Raw genomic sequence first — 19,960 nt, 5'->3', positions numbered from 1 at the left:
CGCACCGGCGTTCGAAGATGGTATTGTCGGACACTATACGACGGATTCTTAAAGCTTGTGAATAGGGAATGCTTCTGGTTGTATGCGAGGGATGCCAACTGGTGGGACGGAGGTATAGATGAGAATCAGTAGGTTTGGAATACAAGTCAGTACTAATGACCCCTTCAACTAAGGTGGATCTAGTGTCTAGAAATATATTGGTGTCTGATGATATATCGTCCGTGACTTTTATGGTATTGTGGATTGTGTTGGCATGTTCAATGAATTCATCGGAGAGACTGTCGGTTGGAGGTCCATTTGATTTCAATATCGTCAATAAATCTGAGGCAGCTGAAAGGTTGGATTGGGGCTGATGTTAAGATTGCAGATTCAAGGTGTCCCATGAATACATTGGCATACGAAGGAGCCATCTTGGTGCCCATAGCTGTACCACTGATTTGCAAGTACTTGTCGTCATTAAACTTGAAGTTGTTAAGGGTGAGGACAAGTTTAAGGAGATCTACTAAAATCTGGGTCGATGGATGATTAGACACACGTCTGTCCCATGCCGCACGACAGGCAGCAATACCGTCCGCGTGCGGAATGTTGGTGTAGAGACAACATCCAATCTTGACTAACAGAGTGCCGTCTGGTAGGTCATGGCAAGGCGTTTTATTCAAGTAATCAGTAGTATCTTTTAGATAAGATGGTAGATTTTCAACAATGGGGCGTAAATGGAAATCAATAAACTTAGATATCTTTTCGGTAGGGTGGCCTATAGAGTTGATGATTGGCCTGCCCGGGTTGCCAGGTTTGTGGATTTTGGGGAGGAGATAGAATTTGCCTGCTTGAGCGTTCTCTGGTCGTAAAAAGCTCGCTGTGTCTTCGTCAATATCTCCTCGGTCTAGGATCTTATCTAAGGTGTCATTGACCAGTTTGGTGTGTTACTCTGTGGGGTCCCTATCCAGTTTCTGGTAGAACTGTGCGTTACAGAGCTGACGGTTTGCTTCTGAAATGTAGTCTCTCCTGTTCATAATTACAACTGCCGCGCCTTTATCTGCTGGTTTGATGACAATTTCAGCATTTTGTTGTAGTGAATGAAGTGCTCGGCGTTCTGATGTACAAAGGTTGTCTTTACTGATCTGGGCACGATCAATAAACCATATTATAAAGACTTTGATATCAATTATTTCAAGATTCAACTGATCACAGAAAATACATATGTTTTGTTTGACATTTTCTTAATTAAAGTTCCTACATGAAAATTACAAAGAAAACAAAAGTCTTCATTAAAATGAGTTTTTATCCTTAATATACTCTTGTTTCTTATGTTGCACATACATTTTTTTTGGGAAAACCATGCACATATGAGGGCAGCCTTATAAGTTAGTTTTCCTTTACCTCAGACCTGTGTTTAACATTCATTTAAAAACATAATAATAAAGTACAAAAAAGGCTTATGATTAGTTTATTTTAAAACTCTTATGTCTATATGCCTTTGATAGTAAGTCCAATTTGAATTATCATTAACAGAAATTATGTAAGTTGGACAGAGGAGTCACCAGCAGGCAACAGTTGACCTAGATAGGCTGTGTATTATATAACACTCTGTGTATTCTATACACACTGTGCATTCTACCAATCAGACGGCAGTCTTCCCATGACTGCTGATTGGTCCAAAGGAATATTATTCAATGAATAGGGAATTTATGAATGGAAGTTTATGAATGAAATGGTTCAAGAGGTCACCACTAGATGTCATTGTAGTGCAAGTCCTAATCAGTCCTACACATCAATAGTAAACCGGATAGCATTAATACAAACGCTACTCGCGTTGTATTAAAAAGTCAAGGTGCCTTTTTGATATCTAAGCATCAGAAAACACTCCGACATGTTGTACTGCTTCGCCGGGGTTACATAATTTACACATGCTCCATTAGCTTTATACCCTCATAACCTCAACAAAATAAAAAATTGTTCCCTATTCGTCTAAAAATATGCTTTAACTAGCCAAATTTCTCGGTTGCTCGGTCAATTCCGGAACAAACAATATATAATGTAATAACTTTTTGAAATAGATCTAAAAGAAGTCATATATCTCTTATTATACAGTACATTTTAAAAAATTAACGTCATTTCAGTTACTTTTTTTCATTTGGAATAAATAACACTTGGACACACTAGTTATTTTGAATACAAGTTATTTTCATCAATATAAATATGTTTGCTTTAAATCTATTCATACATGTAAAGGCTTAATGATAATAAAAAAAATATTGTCAAAAGAGTTAATTTCTGTTTCTTATGAAACCCAGAATTTAGTAAATTGATTTTCATATCCTAATTATATAAGCTGTATCAGGTAATCCAAGGATTTATAAATTATATAACTGTGTTTCGAATTCGGATGTACAATACAGTTCCTACAGAAAAAAAACCACTAACTAACAGTCCGCGCATGATAATGGTCTTGTAAATGTCATGTTGGAGAGGCGAAAAAATGTTAACTTTATTTATTTTACAACGATTGCGAAACAAGTGATACAATTTATACAAATCACTTTTGACGGCCCGAATGAAAGCGCACGAGGAGTCTTAGTGTGGGAAGAAACCGGAGTGTATGGAGAAACCCCACATGATCGGGTAGGTGACCCCTGACCTTTTCACGTTTCCAGAGGAGAAAGAACAAAATTAGAAAGATGGACACCTAAACTATGCCCACCTCGAAATTTTTGCAGTAGTATTCTAATTATACATAAGGCAAGTGCCATATTGATTAACAAAATTATATTGACAACATGATCTGATGTCTTCTGGTGCATGTATACGTTTATAAACATTTACCTTAAGCATTGAAAAATGACAGTTAACTTTGAATGGGTTTGCTTTCAATTAGATACTTCAGTTTTTACCTGTTTACATATTTTTTTTAACTGGGATTCAATAAAGGGAGGTAATTTGCCCATTTGTTCATTTTCTAGGTATATTTTCTAGAATAATGCTAAATACATATAAAATAATAGCCAAAATATAGAAATGTATAATTGTAACAGATTTCTTGCTTAGCCAGACCGATATTGTCTATTATATTCTTATTTATATGGAAAAAAATATATGATAAAAAGGGATAGCAGGGACTTTTACATGAGTATTAGATTAACGCCCTATTAACAGCCAGGGTCCTGTAAGGATGTGAGGTTTGTTGATGGAGGGAAAACTGGAATACTCGGGGGAAAAACACCAACCAGCAGTTGGTACCTGGCAACTGTCCCAAATGGGATTCAAACTCGCGACCCAGAGGTGAAGCTTGGCTTGTGGTAATATGTCGGACATCTTAACCGCTTGGCTACCGAAGCCTTTTACATGATAACTATATACAAGAAATTTCAAATTCGCTGATGTCATGCTATTATTAAAATCAAATATTAGAATCAGTGTTTATTGCAGGGTAATTTAAGGAGATGATAGAGGAAAGTCTGAGTATGCGGAGAAATCTACCTCACATGGAATCTACCTTCTAAATAACATCTGCGTCCAAACTACTAAATGAGTTATCAATACTTACTGGTGAATGTACAGAAAAAAAAATAATCATAATCTTTCTTAATTGATTATGAAGTCATTTTGCAGGGACAGATATTATGCTATCATTGTGTGTTTGGCTTAAAATTGGAGATAGAAAATTCACCTGGGATGGGAAAGGGGAGGTAATTGGCTCATTTACTAACTTTCATGCATTCAGCTAAAATTCATTTCAAACTACTTCTGAATAATATAACTTTTCAGTACATCAGCATTATAAGTATACATTATATAGCTTAAGGCATGCGTCATCTTGATTAATAGATTATATCAACAATATATACAATGTATGAAGTTCAATAAAATACTTCATTCTTTACATGTTCTCATAAAAAGTTTTCACTGGGATTGAATAAAGGGAGGTAATTTGTATTTGTTCATTTTCTAGGTATATTTTCTAGCATAATGCTTATTACAATTAAAAGAATAGCCAATAAATAGAAATGTGTGTAATTTTAACAGATTTCTTGTTAGCCAGACTGATAAATTAGGAATAGCAGGGACTTATATGAGTGGGTTTTATTAGTTTAATGCCCTATTAATAGTCAGAGTCCGGTCGTGTAAGGATGTGAGGTTTGTTGGTGGAGAATACCCGGCCGGAGAAACACTACCGACCAGCGGTCAGTACCTAGCCATTTTCCCAAATGGGATTCGAACTTGCAACCCAGAGTTGGATCAAGGCTTGTGGTAATATGTCGGTTTAACCACTTGGTGTCTTGGCCACTACGGCCCGACTTTTACATGATAATTATATAAAACACATTTCAAAACTGTTGATGTCATGCCATCATTTCCGTTTCGCACGTCTCTTCATTTAATCTGCGACACTCCTTCAGGTGTCGCCCCACTAGTAAAATGTAATCTTATCCATGGTACCCAACTGCATCAATGGTAACAAAGTGATAATTATAGCTAGAAATTCATGGCCATGAAGTCTGACTTGGGACTAAATACAAACATGTTATAAACAGATATACATATATAATAGAACAGACTAAATTACAATATGTTATCAGAGAAACCAGTTTCACAGCTGTTACTTTCATTATAAACACATTGCATTTGCCCAAAACAAACTAATGGTTGTAAAGCATATAATTTATACTGTAAAAATTCAATAATAAATACATACTTAGAAATACAATCACAAGCATTCAAGGTTCCATTAGCATTTTTCATTGTGCCCTATCTTATGTTGTCAAACAATGGTTTCAAACACATTTAAATCTATTGAAAATGTTCGAGAACGAGATCAACTTTTCACTAAATGTCAAAATTTAGATTTGAAAAGAATGAAGTTTCCCTTCCAACATTTCAGTAGACGCTACATTTTGGATTTTGTCTGTTTTGGCGGGGAAATAGAAGTCGCGTGACTAGTTATTTTAATAATTAGTCATTAGAAAACGAAATGGTGTAAGATATTTTTAATGCCATACATAGAGGTAAATAGTCATTAATTACAGTAGATAGAAATTAACGGATAGTTTTGGCAGAACAATTACTTTTCAATTAGTGTTAATGGCCATTGATTTTCAGATTGTAGCCTTCACTAAGTCAATAAGATTCATATCCATCGTGATTTGCGTTCTCGTGCCCATGGAAGTCAGGTAATACAGGAATTCTTTACTATGGTTATTTTTATATCAGAAATTCATTATCATTACTGAATTTGTAATAACTGGACCAATAGGAGATAAACTTGGAAAATATTGACAGCGCGCCAATCGAACTACAGGATACGCGGGGTTCCGAATAACATAGTTTAAAGACGCCTCATTAACAAAAGCCAGACAAAAGGACATATCATGGTAGGAATAGCATGTGTTTCACATTACATCTATTGTTATCGTGTTCTTTTAATTAGGTATTTTAACCTTAAATTAATTATTCAACTCATTGCCTAACATTGCAACATGTTCATGGACTATACAAATGCAGGACATTACATTAGATCTACTGTATGTAATGTTCTGTATATATAGCTGACGCCGCCAAAATCACGTTTAACAGGTTTTATACTAGCTGTAATAGAGGTAGTCCTTGAAGACATGACAAATCGGTCATTATTTCTTAATAGCATGTTTCAATAAATCAACCAATAGTTCAATTTGATTAAAACGTTGGTAAATCTAATCAGTTTGTTCTTTGTATTTTAAGCATTTAAATTTGCATTTTATGATGAAAGCAGCTAATAGCTAAAAGAATCCTTTTCAGCTACTTCCACATTGGCCCTGTCATTAGACCTCGGGTCGTTACATTATCACCGACCTTATTACTATTATTTTTGCATTTGGTAGTACTGGCTGCTTCTATATGCGGAATAATTAATTAGATTAATCATTCGACGAATGCGGCAATTTTTACGTTTGTTGAATACATGCTTATGAAGTGCATTGCAAGATACTATCAATAATAACCCATTCCCCAAAAGAGAATTTCCGATGGTGTGTCAAGAAATTTTGTCTGATAGGTAATTTTCACGTAACATAATATCAATAGATAATTTTGCCATGAAATAACATCATATCTTACCAAATATTTTGCGTTTTACTTATGAGACATAAGACTAAAAAAGATATTGATGTATTTATGATATGTGCTGTTCTAATACGGCTTTAAGATTGGTCGTTCTCCCAAGAGTTTTAGTGGAGGTAACATTGGTGGGCAATAAATAAATGTGACACTCAGGGGTCATTTCACGGGACATGCACCACTGTCTATGTATCATTATGGAATTATACTTACATGCGTAAACCATCTCTGAAACAGAATCGCATTAAATGAAAGTCATATCTTTAAATATAGGTAACACAGCATAATGGTCCTTCCTTTTTAAAAAGTTAATTCTATCTGACAGAGGCATTGTTTCAATATATTTACGTTTATTTGTCACTATTTATTTTTTGTTTATTTATTCAGACGACAAAGTGAAGTATATGACGGTATAACTGACACCCAAAACGTGACCATTATGACACATTAATGCTGACATGGTGACGTCAACTGATCACCGTCAAAATGACTGTCGTTGCTGTCATGTGCATTTATGAAACCTTGAGCTTGTCCTCAAAAACAATATTTATATTAGCAGATCTACATTTAAGGATTGAATCTTGCTTTGGTCGATTTCATGGGGTGATGAATTGAGTTGCTTGGAACAAATCGTGGCCGATTTCATTGGGTGATGAATTGAGTTGCTCTTGAAACAAATTGAATGAACTGCGATTGTTTTATTGATCTTTGTTTAAAAAAATGTGAGTTTGTGGGTTTGTGCAAGTCTACAACGAGAGACGTCAGAAAATAGTGCGTCATAAGAATACAACTAATTAAAAATAAATAGCGCAAATATTACAATTTGTCATACATTTATTTAGAAGCAACTTTATTATCAATGTAATCATTGCCAAAATGCTCCGCCGAAAATGCGGAAGGATAATGTCTACACTGTGTGATACGGTTGTCTCCCGCTTCGATTCAAAATGGAGGGTCACCGTAACGTGATGGGAAAGGAAAGGTTCTAGTGGTTTATGTAGCCTTTAGCCTTGATACAAGTTAAACAACTGATTAAAGGTAAATCAACACTCATTGACTTTTATATAGTATTTCTTATCGCCGTTTAGGCTTCATCATTTGTTTGTAACTGAGACGTTCTAACGTAGTTTCGACACACGTCACACAGGGACTTGGCACATTTTATTTTTCTTCGGTAGGCAATGTTGCTGACTCGAACGTTTATAAAAATGGTTTTAAAATTGTAGAAATCTGTCCGTAATATTTGCACTTTTTTGAAACCACCGCTGTTTTTATCTTTGCCTGGGCCTAGTAGGAAGCTACATGTACGCCATCTTAGGCAAAAGTAGGTCTAGATGAAATATTTTCTTGCGCGAAAACCGATGTTAAGATACCCAAGATCATACCCAAGTTCATGAGCAAATGAAACCGAATTTTTCAAGTAGTTCCATTGTGTCCAACTTCAGTGAAAATTGAAATATTTGTACATGTATGTAGTCATTACAATTTTATTATTAAGGATTAGTCCAGGAAATCTAAGCCAAAAATAGGCTCAACCTCAAACAAATTGCAACATATTTTTTTTTCACTGCTATGCATTTCTCTATATCAAAAGTATAGAAAGGTGCAAGTGGTGGAAGTATATATAATTTGCATAAATCCAATATGGCCGCCAACTGTGCTTAAAAATCAATCATATTATTATATAATATTCATTTGTATTTTATTTGATGTCTAGCAATTTTATTGCAGTCCAATTGATTTAAATACATCAATAACTAATGAAATCTTTATTTCAGCTAACTAAGGTAATCTGTTTGGTTTCTTAATTAGCATATTTCCAGGATGGCAGACAAATTGGCCAACAGAATGGCACATGTTTCATTGATATCGAACAAAACTTTTGCATTTACCAATTGATAATTCCAAAATATGATACGTACTTCCCGTGGTAAATGTATTTGACAAATTGAGTTCTTCTCTGACTACCTTTTCCAAATTGAGCGACTAAATGTCTACCTTGTGATATACTTTAACCAGAAATGATGAACATTGCACGCCAAGTATGGTAGTTTCGTTTCACATAATTGTGATACTTCTAGTGTTATTTTCTTTTGACATGAAGTGTTCTTTAATGCTTAGGGGCGATGAAACAAAACATGGGCTAGCTGGTTGTTTTAGATGAATATTTATTCTTCCCTTCCGGTTTCACGATGGCTGAAAAAAGGTTTATCAGGCCAATTTTTTAGTACTCAAATTTGTTTCCTATATATGTTTTCACATTTCAGGTTTGACATCATAAGCTAGTCATGGAAAGATGCTGTATCTGCAGTGAATTAACTGATGATGGACGAGAAACATCTGAGTTAGGAAAAAAAAGGAAGCGACAGCATAAATCGGGCCAGTGAGCAACGTGGAAGCAGTGTAACAGCAAATCCTGGACAGCGTGTTCATAAAAACTGTCGCCGTGTGTTTTGTAATAAAAATGCTATCAACGCCTATATTAGAACACAGAATCAACCAGCAGCATCATCATCAGGTGAAAATAGTGCTAAGCTTCGATCTGAGCAGTCCACAATTTATCAATACTTCAAAGCTCCCCCTGTTATTCCCCGTTTGTTGTACCAACCACTCATGAACCCAAATGTGGAGGATCCCACTGCAATGCTAGATACTCTCTGGAAATCTTCCTTGCTTGCTTGTTCAACTCGACCTGCATGGTCAGGCATGATGCAGATGGTACACCATGGCAACCATCCAGGAAAGTCAAATGTCCAGTTTCTTCCAATGATCGACATGGATCCAAGTGACTATTCCTGTATTTACTCAACACTCAAGTTTGTTTGTGCCCAAGCTGCCCGATATGATACCACACCAGTTCTGACATTTGATCAACCGCTGTGGTGGAAAGCACTAACAATAATTCGAAGTCAGCCATCATAAAGACGGCGAGCTTTTCACTGCAAAGCTCGCTCCATTGACCGGTAAAAACAACTTTTTATTCCGGAACATGCGCAAAAGTAGCATTTCTAAGCTTCTAGAGGCAGTTAACTTTTGGAACTTTCTGTTCGGGGACGCGCGTAAGTCTTAAATAAAATTTTGTATATTTATATCTTTGGACCCTCTTACACTTTCTAGACTTGTCAAATTATTGGGGTAAAGTTTCATAACTTTTTAGGTCTATTACAAGATATCTTGTCATTTTTTGTTTTACAGAACCCTGAAAGCTTACGATCATGCGGCTTGTAACGGTCATCCTGAAAATCATTTCAAAATAATTTGACAAAGGAGGGAGGGGAAACATATATTTGGTGAAATAGAAACCGAAAAAAACAGTGATTGGGCAGCAGTCACCTATAATACAAATTCTGTTACCCATTCCAAAACAGGATGTTTGATAAAATTTGGTGGCCCTGCAGGCTAGGGCGAAAAGAATTATACCTGCTGCCCTATTGCCTCGTTCATAAATAGCGACTAATCTAGGATCTTTATCTTTTCTCTTCTTCCTAATATGACTTTGATCTTTCTAATGCCTCCCCTTGGCACCGCGCTCACTTTTGGCCTTGAGTTGTAGCGTACGCCCCTGTGAGGAAGGCTCTGGGTTCTGTCCCCTGGCCGAGACATACCAAAGTCTATAGAAATGGTAGTTATCTGCTCTTGCTTAGCACGCTCAGCATACAGGGAGTGGGACAACTGGTTCGCCCGTTGTCAGTATTAATGTGACCGGATGGGGTGTGTGTTGGTTGGTGTCTTCGACAGCATGCTTCAGTGATATAGCACTATAAAAAGGGCAACAGTTCCACTATACAAGAAGACACAACATGAATATACCGCAGTCTCCCAAAACACACACTCGCACAACATACACGCAAACACACCGCATACATGCATGGGAGGCTGTCCTTACATGACCATAGCTGTTAATAGGACGTAAATTAATCAAACAAACAAACTTGATAAAATTTCGCCAAAATATATTGAAGCGTTTATGGCTCCTAGATTTGCAAAACAAATTCCTCAATTATTACTAATGGGGCCACATATTATTCCTGCTCCAGAGGGGATCATATCTAAAGCCATCATTTATACAAAATCTATTCCCTTTTCTACCAAGGATATTGTTGAACAAATTTATACAAAATTTATTCATATTCCCCCAAGAGGTTTCTGACCGAATTTGGTCAAAATCCAATGAAACCTTTTATGACTAGTAGTGCTTTGAAGGAATTTGCCTCCCAGGGGGGTCAGTCATCCATTTTAAAACATGAAAATAATAATATGATACTATATACATGTATATACTGGTCAACTAAAAACAAATACTGGTCAGGAGTTTTCAGAGCATCAGTAGACCATTGGGAGTAAGTTTATGACTCGTCAAATTTGTCATGTATCAAATTTTCAGTATTTCTGGGAAATGGTTGTTTGACTTCTACAAACTGCTAAAAGTCAAGGGTCAACTGGATGGCCACTGAGTTTTTTTCATGCATTCATTCTAAAATACAAACTAACCATACAACAGGAAACATATTTCCTACCAAAATTTATGCTGATAAAAGTAATTTTTCATTAGTCATGCACATTGTATAAAATATTTAGAGAAATATTTACAAAAATATAATGATAAGGCCAAAAGAAATATGTATGCTTAGGGTTGCATTGGTAAAAAAAATAATGTCAGTACAGTACTTAATGGGTCTAACATTCCCTCAAACGCGATTTAGATTTGTTTGCATTTCTTTCGGTTAGTTTCGTTTGCCTTTTGTTTCGTCCAACATTTTTTCGTTTGCGTTTTCGCGTTTTAGTTCGTTTACGTTTTGATTCATTTTGTTTGCATTCGTTTGCGTTTTGATTCGTTTGAGTTTTTTTTCGTTTGCGTTCCAATTCGTTAACCGGATATTATTCAATGATATTTGATTAGGAATGGTTGATTGTGCATGTGACCGTGTAGGCCGATAAAAATTTACGTGTTCTAGACAATGTAACATACATACACAAATAAAATTTTTAAAAACAATCTTTTTATAATCTAGACATTAATTACATTTGGTGCATGTAATGTACACACATTGTGTGATAGTAAGGATCATTTATACCTTTCTGCAAGGACTTATATAGTACTAGCTATACACGTGTATGTGATACAGGGGGGCAGGACAGGTACAATGTACACTTGTAACACCCGTGGGGCTCGATAAAGTGGACTGAAGGATTACAGACAGGTGTGAACTCACACCAAATGATGTCGCACTGCTGATCATAATAACTCACTGGTGCATACATTTATCCTCCGACAATTATATCCGACTCATGACTGTTAGCATTAGATCACATTATTTTCTAGTGATATACACACTATTCTAATAATAATATAACAAAATTAATAATATCTCAACCATCACTTAATACAGTACTTATTATGAACATTTTTTTACATATTCTATGTAAAATTAAGAACGTACCGAAGTCAATGATATTAAATCATAATTGACGTATATATATACATTATCGCCCAACTAGTGTTGGAAATTGGTTGAGTGAAATTTTATGATCGTCATCAGTTTTTGTGTAACCAATCAATGATCGATTAAAATCGATTATATTTGACTGTGTATGTTTTCCAGGAAAATTGTACAAACTTTCTTCTACAGGCTCACGTGTTGCCATGTTCCCAGGTCGCTTATGTTTTCACAAATAAAATCATACTCCTCTGAACGTTTACATTACAAACATAGTGCTTATGTGCTCTTTAATTCGTTTTGACACTTCAAATGGTATTTGAAAGGATATGAGCAACAACACACATAAGCAATTAATTGCAACAAGTTTTATATGAGATTTCTTGCATGTTTTTATTGACTGACTGGCTACTTATACATACACTCTCGTTTATTACGATATTGGGCAATTCCGACAAAACTCAATTACAGATCTCTTAATCGATTAATAGGTCAAACACCCCAAACCAATGATGTTTGATGAACTTGATTAATCTAAACACCACTACGTCCAACATGAACTGACAGTTAATACATTCAACTGTATTTCTGTATTTACACATATTCATCATTGATATGATTGATCATAGTATTTTATTGGTATGCTGATGTAACAAAACACAGGAATAAAATTACCATAGAGTTGGTTTTCTGTAATGACTAGAATAACACAATATTGTTGTTTTTGTTGTATGCTTTGGTACATGTACGGGGTCACGCATTATACATCGTAGTCTACACAAACATGTGAGGGGCCGTGCGCGTCTGAGGCTATCAGTGAGCCATTGTTCATGGGTGACTGCACTTGATCAGGTGTGATACAAGTTGACACAAAATCAAAATATGCCGCTGCCAAATAACAAATTGTATATATAAATGACAGCAGGTTATAAATTGAGAGGGGAGTGGGGATGGGCTGGGGTAGGGTGTTGTTCGTGAATTATAAAGCAAAATATAAGACCTCCAACTGGGTCAGGTAAATGCTGCAAGTGAGTGTCCACATTGATATCTATATAACCGCTAGACCTAGGGTTTATACTTGCAGTAGTCAAATGTACATGTACACAATACCTACACTAAAATAAAAAATTCTTCTGTCAGTGTTTTCTTTTCTGAAACTGATACTTTCTATATCATAGTATGTATGACGAATTCAGAGCAGACTTATAGATACCACCATTGATTGAAGACTATTTGTACACCTGCATGTTTTATAATTATTTTTAAAATGTCGCTTTAAAAGTTAAAAAAAATGTATTAATGCTTGAATAAATATATGTCATCACATACTTATTGGTAATATACAATGTATTTGTAACAATTACATATTTTCTAAGACAAGATATATTTTTCATAATGTTACTCGTACTAAATCGAAATTGCGAATAGACATCGCTTTCAGAATCCAGATCACTAAACTACCGGAACCCGATTGACATTTATGATTGCATTCTGGCCTTCCGGTCACACTTTCACTTCGTTTACGTTTTTTCATTTTGCATTTTTGTTTTGCGTTTAGCGCTTGACGAAACATGTTTTTCGTTGTTACGCTATTAGTTATTCGTTTGTGTTTTCGTTCGTTTTCGTTTCGAGGGAACGTTACACGCTTCAAGCACTGTAGGTCTGGATTTTTTTTAAGCGTCTTTCACTCTAAAGTAATGGCCAGAACTAGAGTCTGAGATCAAAATCCTGACTTTAATTTTTTTTTAGGGTTGAATGTAAAAAATCAGTCGGTCAGGTAACCCTAAAACAGATTTTTTTCTTTTTTTTGGCCTAAACAAAAATTGTATTATATAAACTGTATACATTTTATGTGTCTAACTAGCAATACAGCATATAATAGAAGAAAATATCCCTTATCTTGGATATTTATTGAATACATCATAAGACACATATAAAACACATGTACTTACTTTTGTGCTACTTCTGGATACTTTGAAATATCTATTTTTCCAAACTTTAAATTATCCAAGCTGTATCTGCAAAAAAATCAAATGATGATCATAGACCAATGTCATACACAATGTGTGTGTGTGTCCTTTTACATTTATACTTCTTACAGAGGATTACGTGTTTTTTACACAAACTGAACATACAAAATGTTCACAGCGAGTGTATAGATTATTTGATCAAACATTTGTAAATGAGAGCTTTTCATTTCTATATACATAAGTAAATAACTTTATAATTTAATTATGATTTACAGTTTACAACACCACTATTAACATATCTATCAAGTTGTCAACCTATAACACCATGAGTTGATGCAGAAATACATATTTTGATTATGTTATTTAGGAAATTGATATTTGTTTTGTTGAGGTTATGAGGGTATAATGATAATAGATCATGTGTAAATTATGTAACCCCGGCAAAGTCGGGTTACATAAAATTTACACAGGCTCCATTATCATTATAACATCAACAAAATAAAACTCTATTTCTTTTATATTTTTTACAGTTTTACAAATAATTATTATTCATTCTTTTGACAGTTGCATATTTTTTAATAAAATATCCATGTTTTTTTCTCTCTCCTGTCATCGTCAACGAATTTGATTGGAAACGGCTGATTGGAATCAAGTCATTCATATGTTCCCACCAAAAGTGGGGTCATGACCCGACAGTGCTATGCCAGCAACTATTCCTGTAACAATTAGAATCGTCGCATGTGCTGTACTATCATTATGCACTGATAATGATAAGACTAGAAAGCATGGTTATTGAGTCCATGTCAGACCAAGCTGAAAAATGATCAAATTTCAATCAAATGACATTATCCTTAGGCAAGTTTTAGAGTAGTTGTCTACAGATGTACATGTATAGACTGAAAATTGAAGTGTACTCTTATTTATCCAGAGTGTACTTATGTTTTTGGTTTATTCATCCCATAGACAAAATCTATATTGCGTTCAACCCTTTGAAATTTTTTTCATTTGTGATTATACTGTATTTGACCCAATAAGTGCCCCTGTCTACCCCTTCACCTCTTTCAATCAAATATTATGATACTGTAAACCAACTTGTTTCTTGTGGAAAGTTTAATTTTGCGTATTTCACTGGTGACAAGAAATCACGAAAATATATCGCAACAAAATGTTTCAAATACAGGTAATAAAAGTAGAACCAAAGAGGTCTCTATGAGGTCTAAATCTCGATATTAAATATAAGAAGTTGTTACTCACCTGTTTTTTTTATAGTAATTATTCAAAAGACTCTTACAATTAGAAAAATTAGCAAAATTGACCCCTTAGTTTGTTCAATTTTGAATCCCAACCATGTAATGATGCTATAGATATCATACAAATATGCTATCCAATACATAGTTTCAGAGAGGAAGTATTTTATATGAAAATAGTGGTCTTATTGACCTTTTTGACCCTGCGCCTAAGGCCCCGGAGGGGTCAGCCCTATCATTTGTACGATTTTGAATCCCTACCCTGAAAGTATGCTACTATTGCATTATGGGTGTTATCCCATGCTTAGTTGCAGAGAAGAAGTTGTTTATATGGTAAAAGCCAAATTGATCCCTTTTCACCCCGCCCCATAGCCCCCGGTTGGGTCAGTCCCATCATTTGCACAATATTGAATCCCCACCCTATAAGGATACTACAATTGCATTTTGAGTGCTCTCCCATGCTTAGTTGCAGAGAAGAAGTCTTTTATATGGAAATAGCCAAATTGACCACTTTGAACCTTTGAAGCTTTGAAGTTTCAGATATTTGTCTGGTTAAACAATGATTATTTAATACTTGCCTTCAAATCAATGATAGATAGATGGTTTATACTTACTCTGCTGAGAGTTCAGAGAAAAGATTGGCAAATGATACACAAGGTGGAGACCAGGCAACGTAAAAAGTAACAACCCATATCACTCTTTTGTCACGCTTGATTTCCTCCTACCGAAAAAGACAAAAAAAAAACCTGTCAGATCAATCTTGGTACTTAATAAATCCATTTCTCAACAAAAGCTAACGGAAACATTGATAATTCACAGGAAATAATACCATCAACATGATAAAAGAATTATTTAGATATTAAATCAATATTGCTCTATGTCTTAAGTTTGAATCTGAAAAGAAAAGAAATCACTTTGAGAGTTCACTTTAAATTATACTTTATCTTATACACAGTATAAGTAAAATATGTATCTTGTTTTTCCACAACCAAATTTTCATTGAAAGAGAAAAAATCGTCAGATGGATACAAATTTCACAATTTCACATTTATATAGACATGGTTATCTGCCCTTGGATATAGGTACAACTATAATTGTTTTGTCAAGTTAAATGTTGTATTTTTAAGAGGAATACATAATTTTGCTGTGTAATGAGGTCACGATTGCTGCCTACCCACAAGACCTTACCTGTGTTATATGCACTCAGCAGAAATCGAATACTAGGTAGCAATCAAATGAGAATTTAAATACAATGAATTATCAGAATATAAAGAGAACCTACATCTAAGTTTGGTCCTCGAAAGTAGGTAATTTGTTCTGGTCCACTATAGATGGGCTCTGGCAGGAACACAAAATGTACTGAAAAGGAAAATAAACCATACTAATTAAACAGGAAAAAAATTATACATATATGGACAATTACAGCTCTGAATATGGACACAATGCACTTAGCCTAATTTTGGTAGACAATTAATCTGAAATTGTACACAATTGGGCATGTATTTTAAATTTAAATGTAGTTACCTCCCTTGCTTTGTTTCATTCATACATTTACTTTCATTAATCAATGGATAATATCCAACAACTGTGTAAAACAATAAGATACTGTATTTGACCCAATAAGCATCCCTCGCAATTTTTTAAAGCTTCAATTTTACTTACTTTGATTTCAATGAAAACTGAAAATATGAAATCTGTGTTGGTTTCCTTACTGATTTCTTTTGTAAATTGATAGATGGCAAACTTTGTAGAATAATTTTCTTAAGGCTAGAATAGCTTTTTTTTATGCCCCCCCCCCCCTTATTTGCCTCAATTTCTTAAGCGCCCTGGGCGTTTATTGGGTCGAATACGGTTAATTAAATTAAAACATTTAATTTAAGATCCTATTACCATCCAGGCTCACTTAAGGTCATGTCTGGTAAGGATGTGTATGAATGTGAGAGTTCCTGGAGAAAAACCAGCGGCCAGTGGACAGTGGTAACTGTCTTATGGTACAAGTACTTGTGGCAGAGGTGGAGAGCTTGTCGTAATGTTTCATGATCAATATACTAACCACTCTGCCATAAGTTAATGTAAGAAAACATTAGATACTTACACAAACAAGCTACCGCATAGAGTATACCATACATTGCATTCGTCTTGAAGAACAGGAAACCACACAACACACTTTTGCAAATAAGCAGGCTGTATTTATATAAGCTCCAAATGTTGCTAAAAACAAACAAATATAGAAAGATATCATTTTGTCAAATATGAAACTAATTTCAAACAGTTCTGAAAAATTGTTTTTGTTCAGTTTTTTATGATAAATGCTCAATATCATTCATTATCAATCAGCTAAGGTCATTTAAGGACGACCTCGCATGGAATATGTCAGCAACTAAACTTAACTCACTATAATCTATAATATCTTTATCATTTATTAACAAATATTTAATCCTTTACCTTGCTTTCTGTTCTTTAACACAATTACACACCCAAGGAAAGTTATCCACTCCCATTCTTTCTGGAAAAATATGAATAATACACTTATATTACTAATGTTATTAAAGTTAATATCAAGACTGATCCTTTTTTATTTGTTTTACAGTTAAAATTGATCAATCTTTAATTGGTGTTATATAAGACATGTATTTGAGGGTTTTTTCAACACTGTTTAAAAATTATTCATAATCATAGTATGATCTTTTAATGGCTGAAAAGTTTTGAATGTGTTAAAATAGGAGATATATTAAATGGTAAAATTTGTTATCAATATGGTGTTCTTAAATGAATACAATGATGTATTTGTTACTGGTAGAAAAACAATGTAAAACATAAAACATTAACGGAAATTGAACTATATGTGATTGATTATCATGACAGCTACATCTCACATCTTCAGACTAAGATTCAAACCTTGGACATCTATTCGTCAACACTGATGTCACATGAACAGATAATGTCCAAATAATATTTTATTCTTTGTGTAGCTGTCAACAAGAGGGCAGTACATTGTATGGTAGTGTTTAGCCCAAGGCTATATAATTATGATGTGATAAGGTACAGGTTGGGTCAGGCAGCTAGTTTGCATGGGGCTTTGGTTTGCACTATATGTATGTGTTCCATCAATTCAGATAAAATGAGCCTCACTGTGTTCTTTGAAAAGACTTTCGGAAAAAATATGGGAGTCTATTTCATTTTCTATAATTATATATATTAATATGGTATAAGGGAACGGCGTAAATGCAAAATCTGAATGATATTTTGTCTGTGAAAAGGCCTTTTTTTCTAACCTGCTAAATAAACACAAAAAATTACACTGGAAATAAACTTATATTATTTTATATAGTAATAAACATTAAGAATTATATTAAAGGCCCATTACCTTTCCGGAGCAAAAAATAAAGGTTTCTTAAAAAACATTAATAACAATTAACATCAGAAAATGCATACAGATGACCTAAAATAAGGTTACGACACCAAACACATGTAAGAGATCCTGCGTAATATATAAAAACAGTGGAGAGTCAATTCGCTGTTTTGCCGTCTGGCGCAGTGATAGTCAACTCACCGCGCGGTATTTAGGACGACGGCGAGAAACATAAGACGACCCGCGTTATGAAAATAAGCATTTTATTTATTTTAATCAAATCGTTCAGAAGGTGATGATAAATGTAGTATTAACGGAAAGTTAATAACTTTTGCGACTCTACAAAATTATCGATCTTGTTCTACATTCCCATTAAAAAAAATTAAAAGCCGTTTCGGAAAGGTCTAGTGGGCCTTTAAGCATAATAAACATTTTGCATATTTTGTATATAACAATAATGCACCATATACAATTACAGGAATAGAACTGAAACATTTACAAATGAAAGTGAGTAACATATGTTAAATGACTGTAGTTGTAAGTGATGGACTACAATATTATTTTTCAAAGTATGACAGGTGACGCGCTAAACCTATGCAGATAGTCAGAGAAGGTCACACCGGCTAATAAATATACACACCAGTTCTAGACTGCAATCTTCAAATATACGAGAACAAATCGGAGGAAAAGTCTTCATGACGAAGTAAGAGAGTCCCAGTATGATATTTCCGACATAGTGTGGGATTAAGATGCTTTTCAGTCCAACAAGCATATCAGCTGCAGACGGAGCCATCGTGCCCGCTTGAAGAAAACAACCGGAAGTAACTGAAAATCAGGTATACTAGTCGATAAAATACGGAAGTGGCATTATATTTTTCTCGTCTAACATTATTGATGTGTAAAGTGACAAATTGAAATAAAATAATCTTCTTTATTTCATTGAAATTTAGATGTTTTACTGTATAATTCGGTAATAAGTGAAATGAATCTTGAATATAAATTATATATATATCGTTTACTTTGTCCTTTTTCAAAATGGCAGCGCCCTTGGAAATAACGTCAAGAGCCCAGGAGAATTTGCTGAAAGGTGATTGTTAGTTTTTGAAGATGTTTCAGTTGAAATCGGACTAAATTTCCCTATCTAAAAAGGCATAATGGAAGATCTTTACAACATACTGGGGTGTAAAAATTGTGATAACTATGAGGATCTGAAAAAATCATACCAAAAACTGGTATTGAAATTCCACCCAGATAAACAAAGTCAAGTTGATAGTGACGAAGAGAAACTTAAATCGACGGATATGTTTTTGCGTATAAATCGCGCGTGGAAAATACTCAGCGATCCAAATCTTAGACAAAAATATGATGCTGCATGGACTCAGCGTTGTTTAGCACAGGATTGGCCAATTCAGGATGAAGTTGACGTTGATGAATTTTTGCAAGAAGATATGGAAGAGGAGGAAGAGAAAAGTCAGTTCTTTTATACGTGCAGATGTGGAGGGAGTTATATCTTACATGACTCAGATATCACTCTAAGACTGGATGTTGTGTGCTGTGATACGTGTTCGTTAACAATAAAGAGTGCTGTACCCAGATACTGATGACTGATAATGACAATAATGTGATCGTATTGTTAACTTTTATAATATATACTGTGATAAGGTGATTAAAATAGTTCCGCTCAAGATAAGTCACAGATATTGAAAAGTAATAGTTATATTATAGATTCAACCTTGAATTAATAAAAATGAAAACATTTACAATAGCACTGAATTTATCATCATTTTAAATTTCCTCAACTTGCTGCATTAATTATTTCCCATACGGAAATCTGCTACCCAAGAGCTACCATGAAAACTA

The 19,960-nt window shown here is 34.5% G+C and overlaps 2 protein-coding genes and 1 pseudogene across 2 annotated transcripts; 1 reads left to right on the top strand and 2 right to left on the bottom strand.

Annotated features, from left to right (window-relative positions):
- Positions 1 to 266: 266 nt before the first annotated feature.
- On the bottom strand, positions 267 to 8,870 carry LOC138330592 (uncharacterized). The gene is made up of 2 exons (XM_069278154.1): positions 8,702 to 8,870; positions 267 to 895 (listed from the first exon to the last, which is right to left on the bottom strand). The coding sequence occupies exons 1-2, from the start codon at positions 8,868 to 8,870 to the stop codon at positions 267 to 269; spliced, it is 798 nt and encodes a 265-aa protein (XP_069134255.1).
- A 4,583-nt stretch (positions 8,871 to 13,453) lies between these two features.
- Positions 13,454 to 18,998, bottom strand: LOC138330853 (thioredoxin-related transmembrane protein 2 homolog; annotated as a pseudogene).
- Positions 18,999 to 19,254: 256 nt separating this feature from the next.
- LOC138330591 (DPH4 homolog) lies at positions 19,255 to 19,701 on the top strand. Its single transcript, XM_069278153.1, has one exon. The coding sequence runs from the start codon at positions 19,255 to 19,257 to the stop codon at positions 19,699 to 19,701; it is 447 nt and encodes a 148-aa protein (XP_069134254.1).
- Positions 19,702 to 19,960: the final 259 nt, after the last annotated feature.

This window comes from Argopecten irradians, chromosome 9 (assembly GCF_041381155.1).
Source record: "Argopecten irradians isolate NY chromosome 9, Ai_NY, whole genome shotgun sequence".
Lineage (NCBI taxonomy): Eukaryota > Metazoa > Mollusca > Bivalvia > Pectinida > Pectinidae > Argopecten > Argopecten irradians.
This window is presented reverse-complemented; position numbering and strand designations above follow the sequence as displayed.